The 7,500-nt window shown below is 56.2% G+C and overlaps 1 protein-coding gene across 1 annotated transcript in view; it reads right to left on the reverse strand.

Annotated features, from left to right (window-relative positions):
* Positions 1–7,500, reverse strand: part of LOC123752172 (paired mesoderm homeobox protein 1-like) — a 66,002-nt gene that overhangs the window by 25,867 nt on the left and 32,635 nt on the right. Inside the window, exon 2 of the mRNA XM_069319341.1 lies at positions 2,163–2,329. Coding sequence (XP_069175442.1) covers positions 2,163–2,329 — 167 coding nt within the window. The remainder of the gene's footprint in view (positions 1–2,162; positions 2,330–7,500) is intronic.

The following is a 7,500-nucleotide window of genomic DNA, read 5'->3' on the forward strand; positions in this document are numbered from 1 at the left end:
CACCTGTATGACAGCTGCCGTCACCTGTGTGCTCCGGAGGCACCATTGTAACACCTCAGAGCCCCTGTGTCACGTGTCTGCGTATTTTTTTTTTTAATTTTGCCCCGAGGGGCGAGTTTATTGGGCAGCGCCACTCATCCTGTGAGTGGACACACCGCCATAGTGACAGTATTGGGCAGCGCCACTCATCCTGTGAGTGGACACACCGCCATAGTGACAGTATTGGGCAGCGCCACTCATCCTGTGAGTGGACACACCGCCATAGTGACAGTATTGGGCAGCGTCACTCATCCTGTGAGTGGACACACCGCCATAGTGACAGTATTGGGCAGCGCCACTCATCCTGTGAGTGGACACACCGCCATAGTGACAGTATTGGGCAGCGCCACTCATCCTGTGAGTGGACACACCGCCATAGTGACAGTATTGGGCAGCGCCACTCATCCTGTGAGTGGACACACCGCCATAGTGACAGTATTGGGCAGCGCCACTCATCCTGTGAGTGGACACACCGCCATAGTGACAGTATTGGGCAGCGCCACTCATCCTGTGAGTGGACACACCGCCATAGTGACAGTATTGGGCAGCGTCACTCATCCTGTGAGTGGACACACCGCCATAGTGACAGTATTGGGCAGCGCCACTCATCCTGTGAGTGGACACACCGCCATAGTGACAGTATTGGGCAGCGTCACTCATCCTGTGAGTGGACACACCGCCATAGTGACAGTATTGGGCAGCGCCACTCATCATGTGAGTGGACACACCGCCATAGTGACAGTATTGGGCAGCGCCACTCATCCTGTGAGTGGACACACCGCCATAGTGACAGTATTGGGCAGCGCCACTCATCCTGTGAGTGGACACACCGCCATAGTGACAGTATTGGGCAGCGCCACTCATCCTGTGAGTGGACACACCGCCATAGTGACAGTATTGGGCAGCGCCACTCATCCTGTGAGTGGACACACCGCCATAGTGACAGTATTGGGCAGCGTCACTCATCCTGTGAGTGGACACACCGCCATAGTGACAGTATTGGGCAGCGCCACTCATCCTGTGAGTGGACACACCGCCATAGTGACAGTATTGGGCAGCGTCACTCATCCTGTGAGTGGACACACCGCCATAGTGACAGTATTGGGCAGCGTCACTCATCATGTGAGTGGACACACCGCCATAGTGACAGTATTGGGCAGCGCCACTCATCCTGTGAGTGGACACACCGCCATAGTGACAGTATTGGGCAGCGCCACTCATCCTGTGAGTGGACACACCGCCATAGTGACAGTATTGGGCAGCGTCACTCATCATGTGAGTGGACACACCGCCATAGTGACAGTATTGGGCAGCGCCACTCATCCTGTGAGTGGACACACCGCCATAGTGACAGTATTGGGCAGCGCCACTCATCCTGTGAGTGGACACACCGCCATAGTGACAGTATTGGGCAGCGCCACTCATCCTGTGAGTGGACACACCGCCATAGTGACAGTATTGGGCAGCGCCACTCATCCTGTGAGTGGACACACCGCCATAGTGACAGTATTGGGCAGCGCCACTCATCCTGTGAGTGGACACACCGCCATAGTGACAGTATTGGGCAGCGCCACTCATCCTGTGAGTGGACACACCGCCATAGTGACAGTATTGGGCAGCGTCACTCATCCTGTGAGTGGACACACCGCCATAGCAGCATGTACAACACTCCCCAATAGGAAGAAAACCCGCTGGAGCACGTCTGTGTCTTCTTGTCATACCATCAGTAACTCATCATTGCGTCATCATATATTACCATTGCAGCATCCGTCAACCTCATCACATAGTTATTTTCATCAACCTCTTTACCTACTCCGTCGGGGGAGACATGGTCACCATATACAAAGTTCTCAATGGAATAGATACGGCAGATAAGGACATTATTTGGCATGGATGTCACAAGCTATGGAACACAGTTGGGCACATAAACAAGGGGACACAGGTTGGGCTAGGCTCATCAAACTTTACAGGGTGACTGGTATGGGTTAGGGGACTGTCATAGGCAGCTCGGCCCCATTGCTCCCTTTTCAGGGGAGTTCGCTCCCATGGCGACCCCTATTAAGCTCGCCATGGACTCATGTGCGTCACAGAAACTCATCTTTGCCCCCGCTAAAGAGACTCACCTGCACTCTGGCCTCGCTGAGGTTGGTCCGTTTAGCCAGCTCCTCCCTGACGAAGGCGTCCGGGTAGTGTGTCCTCTCAAACACCTTCTCCAGCGCCGTCAGCTGCACCGAGGTGAAGGTGGTCCGGTTACGCCGAGGCTTCTTCTTCCTGCCCTCTGCGTCCTCGTCTGTGTGGGGGGAGGAAGAGACGGTGTCAGACACAAGACAGATCAAACACACACTGCCACTCCTTCCGTGCCTGAGTGCCACCTCTAAGTGTCACTCAGACGTAAGTGGCACCGCTAGCAAAGTGCCAGACTTGACACGTCTCCTGGCAATCCGCGCGACGCGGGGGCCGCTATTTAATCCCCAGGGGGAAGAATGCTTCTGGTTTTAGGGGGTGTGGAGGGGTGGCGGGATTACCCTGATTATAGTGCACATCAACCGGGATTTTAGACAGGGCTGCGACGGGAGCCCAGACGGTAGGGGGGATAATGAGACCCAAGATGGCGTCAGGTATAGCGGCCTAGCCAACCTAGGTAATCCTTGGTGAATGGTCTAGCCAATCATCGCAGATTCCGTGATAATGATGCTGGCTGGTTGTGTCAGATGTGAGCTGGACCGCTGGCACCGCTAGTGGCACAGCACACTGGACTTGTGATCCTGTGGTCCTGGGTTCGATCCCAGGCGCCGGCGAGAAACAATGGGCAGAGTTTCTTTCACGCTATGCCCCTGTTACCTAGCAGTAAAATAGGTACCTGGGTGTTAGTCAGCTGTCACGGGCTGCTTCCTGGGGGTGGAGGCCTGGTCGAGGACCGGGCCGCGGGGACACTAAAAAGCCCCGAAATCATCTCAAGATAACCTCAAGATAACCTGACATATTTCTGAATGAGTTTGGGGGTCGCTATACACAGGAGCTGCCTTGTATAGCCAAAATACGAGGTGGTTATGCCAATGCAGGTTTCGTTGACTAGACCACACACTCGAAGGTGAAGGAACGACGACGTTTCGGTCCGTCCTGGACCATTCTCAAGTCGATTGTGTGTGGTCTGGTCAACATATTTCAGCCGCGTTATTGTGACTCCTCGTCTGAAACGCAGGTTTCTTTAATCTTGTATGTTCATATGTTGTACAAAATTATAATTTGTTTGGATCTGGAACCTATGTTTATGGGCAGCACAAAACGTCGACCAGACTGTGCGACACAGTGGTTGCCAGGATCAGGTTGGGTTACCGTTACCTGTGGCAGGGGGCTACCGTTGCCTGTGGCAGGGGGCTACCGTTACCTGTGGCAGGGGGCTACCGTTGCCTGTGGCAGGGGGCTACCGTTGCCTGTGGCAGGGGGCTACCGTTGCCTGTGGCAGGGGGCTACCGTTGCCTGTGGCAGGGGGCTACCGTTGCCTGTGGCAGGGGGCTACCGTTGCCTGTGGCAGGGGGCTACCGTTGCCTGTGGCAGGGGGCTACCGTTGCCTGTGGCAGGGGGCTACCGTTGCCTGTGGCAGGGGGCTACCGTTGCCTGTGGCAGGGGGCTACCGTTGCCTGTGGCAGGGGGCTACCGTTGCCTGTGGCAGGGGGCTACCGTTGCCTGTGGCAGGGGGCTACCGTTGCCTGTGGCAGGGGGCTACCGTTGCCTGTGGCAGGGGGCTACCGTTGCCTGTGGCAGGGGGCTACCGTTGCCTGTGGCAGGTGGCTACCGTTGCCTGTGGCAGGTGGCTACCGTTACCTGTGGCAGGTGGCTACCGTTACCTGCGGCAAGTGGCTACCGTTACCTGTGGCAGGTGGCTACCGTTACCTGTGGCAGGTGGCTACCGTTACCTGTGGCAGGTGGCTACCGTTACCTGTGGCAGGTGGCTACCGTTACCTGTGGCAGGTGGGCTACCGTTACCTGTGGCAGGTGGGCTACCGTTACCTGTGGCAGGTGGGCTACCGTTACCTGTGGCAGGTGGCTACCAATCCTGGATAGTTCAAACCGCTTGTTACTTGCTGTAGTAATTGGTGGTGGTAGTTAAAGAAATACTCGTAACCCGTATTAAGTGAAATGCACCGAAGGAAGTTGTTGTTGAAGCCACCTCCATCCACAACTTCAAGGCCAGATTCGACAAGGTATTCGAACGTCAGAATAACTAAATTATAGCCCAATAGGTTCAACAGGGACAGTACGCGGGGTGTAAAGTGCTATAGAACCTCGCTTCCCCGTAGGGGACTGTTAGGTAAGAATGAAATTAGTGGTGATTAGGCACGAAGAACGAAGGGGAATTGAGACGATAGGAAAGTAGAGAATAATTAGTAGTAGATAGAGAGGAGAAGAGACAAGATGAGGGACAATAGGCAGCGTCACACGAATTACCCGGCACCCTAAAGTACACCAAAATATTAATTGAAATCTGCTAACCCACTCCAAAACATCAAATGAAAAGTCGAGCACAATGTCTCTAGACTCCAAAGCTTTATGAGCACAACTTGACAAATAGGACACACGGCAGAGAAGAATATATGAATTATTTCATTTCCTGCAAGAATGTCTTGTGTGTGTCTGGTGATGGTTCTCGTCGTGTTGTGTGGGATCCGGCTGTGTTGTGTGAGACCCGGCTGTGTTGTGTGAGACCCGGCTGTGTTGTGTGGGACCCGGCTGTGTTGTGTGGGACCCGGCTGTGTTGTGTGGGACCCTGCTGTGTTGTGTGGGACCCGGCTGTGTTGTGTGAGACCCGGCTGTGTTGTGTGAGACCCGGCTGTGTTGTGTGGGACCCGGCTGTGTTGTGTGAGACCCGGCTGTGTTGTGTGAGACCCGGCTGTGTTGTGTGAGACCCGGCTGTGTTGTGTGAGACCCGGCTGTGTTGTGTGAGACCCGGCTGTGTTGTGTGGGACCCGGCTGTGTTGTGTGGGACCCGGCTGTGTTGTGTGGGACCCGGGTGTGTTGTGTGAGACCCGGCTGTGTTGTGTGAGACCCGACTGTGTTGTGTGGGACCCGGCTGTGTTGTGTGGGACCCGGCTGTGTTGTGTGGGACCCGGCTGTGTTGTGTGGGACCCGGCTGTGTTGTGTGGGACCCGGCTGTGTTGTGTGGGACCCGGCTGTGTTGTGTGGGACCCGGCTGTGTTGTGTGGGACCCGGCTGTGTTGTGTGAGACCCGGCTGTGTTGTGTGAGACCCGGCTGTGTTGTGTAGGACCCGGCTGTGTTGTGTGAGACCCGGCTGTGTTGTGTGAGACCCGGCTGTGTTGTGTGGGACCCGGCTGTGTTGTGTGAGACCCGGCTGTGTTGTGTGGGACCCGGCTGTGTTGTGTGAGACCCGGCTGTGTTGTGTGGGACCCGGCTGTGTTGTGTGAGACCCGGCTGTGTTGTGTGGGACCCGGCTGTGTTGTGTGTGGTGTTGTGTGAGACCCGGCTGTGTTGTGTGTGGTGTTGTGTGAGACCCGGCTGTGTTGTGTGGGACCCGGCTGTGTTGTGTGTGGTGTTGTGTGAGACCCGGCTGTGTTGTGTGTGGTGTTGTGTGAGACCCGGCTGTGTTGTGTGTGGTGTTGTGTGAGACCCGGCTGTGTTGTGTGTGGTGTTGTGTGGGACCCGGCTGTGTTGTGTGGGACCCGGCTGTGTTGTGTGGGACCCGGCTGTGTTGTGTGAGACCCGGCTGTGTTGTGTGAGACCCGGCTGTGTTGTGTGGGACCCGGCTGTGTTGTGTGAGACCCGGCTGTGTTGTGTGGGACCCGGCTGTGTTGTGTGAGACCCGGCTGTGTTGTGTGGGACCCGGCTGTGTTGTGTGTGGTGTTGTGTGAGACCCGGCTGTGTTGTGTGAGACCCGGCTGTGTTGTGTGGGACCCGGCTGTGTTGTGTGAGACCCGGCTGTGTTGTGTGGGACCCGGCTGTGTTGTGTGAGACCCGGCTGTGTTGTGTGGGACCCGGCTGTGTTGTGTGAGACCCGGCTGTGTTGTGTGGGACCCGGCTGTGTTGTGTGAGACCCGGCTGTGTTGTGTGGGACCCGGCTGTGTTGTGTGTGGTGTTGTGTGAGACCCGGCTGTGTTGTGTGAGACCCGGCTGTGTTGTGTGAGACCCGGCTGTGTTGTGTGGGACCCGGCTGTGTTGTGTGAGACCCGGCTGTGTTGTGTGAGACCCGGCTGTGTTGTGTGGGACCCGGCTGTGTTGTGTGAGACCCGGCTGTGTTGTGTGTGGTGTTGTGTGAGACCCGGCTGTGTTGTGTGGGACCCGGCTGTGTTGTGTGGGACCCGGCTGTGTTGTGTGGGACCCGGCTGTGTTGTGTGGGACCCGGCTGTGTTGTGTGAGACCCGGCTGTGTTGTGTGGGACCCGGCTGTGTTGTGTGAGACCCGGCTGTGTTGTGTGTGGTGTTGTGTGGGACCCGGCTGTGTTGTGTAGGACCCGGCTGTGTTGTGTGAGACCCGGCTGTGTTGTGTGAGACCCGGCTGTGTTGTGTGTGGTGTTGTGTGAGACCCGGCTGTGTTGTGTGGGACCCGGCTGTGTTGTGTGGGACCCGGCTGTGTTGTGTGGGACCCGGCTGTGTTGTGTGAGACCCGGGTGTGTTGTGTGAGACCCGGCTGTGTTGTGTGGGACCCGGCTGTGTTGTGTGAGACCCGGGTGTGTTGTGTGAGACCCGGCTGTGTTGTGTGTGGTGTTGTGTGAGACCCGGCTGTGTTGTGTGGGACCCGGCTGTTGTCTGAGACCCGGCTGTGTTGTGTGAGACCCGGCTGTGTTGTGTGGGACCCGGCTGTGTTGTGTGGGACCCGGCTGTGTTGTGTGAGACCCGGCTGTGTTGTGTGAGACCCGGGTGTGTTGTGTGGGACCCGGGTGTGTTGTGTGGGACCCGGGTGTGTTGTGTGGGACCCGGCTGTGTTGTGTGAGACCCGGCTGTGTTGTGTGAGACCCGGCTGTGTTGTGTGAAACCCGGGTGTGTTGTGTGAGACCCGGGTGTGTTGTGTGGGACCCGGCTGTGTTGTGTGGGACCCGGCTGTGTTGTGTGAAACCCGGGTGTCTGTGAACACTTCAAGAGCCGGGCCAATAGCATGAGGGGTGTGTAAGTCACACTGTGAAGGAAGGTGTGGGAGTTGGCAAGAGTGTTTAGTGTCTCCAGCCAGGTAGGCTTGAGGCTTGGAGACTGCCGAGGCTACAGTTGTGAATAGTCACAGAAAGAACAAGTTAAGAATTGTTAGGAGTAGAGGATAGTGAGAGAGAGAGAGAGAATAAGAGAGAGAGAGAGAGAGAGAGAGGGGGTTCAGGGTAGTCGAGAAATTTACCAGCCACAGGTAAAAATTTAAAGACAGTTCATATTTTAAAGTAACCAGAGAGAGGATTAACAAATGCCAGGTGCAATCCGCAATCCAGGTGCAAGTATTATTTGTTCAGTGCCTTGTTCTTG

The sequence above is a fragment of the Procambarus clarkii genome, chromosome 92, assembly GCF_040958095.1.
Source record: "Procambarus clarkii isolate CNS0578487 chromosome 92, FALCON_Pclarkii_2.0, whole genome shotgun sequence".
Taxonomy (NCBI): domain Eukaryota; kingdom Metazoa; phylum Arthropoda; class Malacostraca; order Decapoda; family Cambaridae; genus Procambarus; species Procambarus clarkii.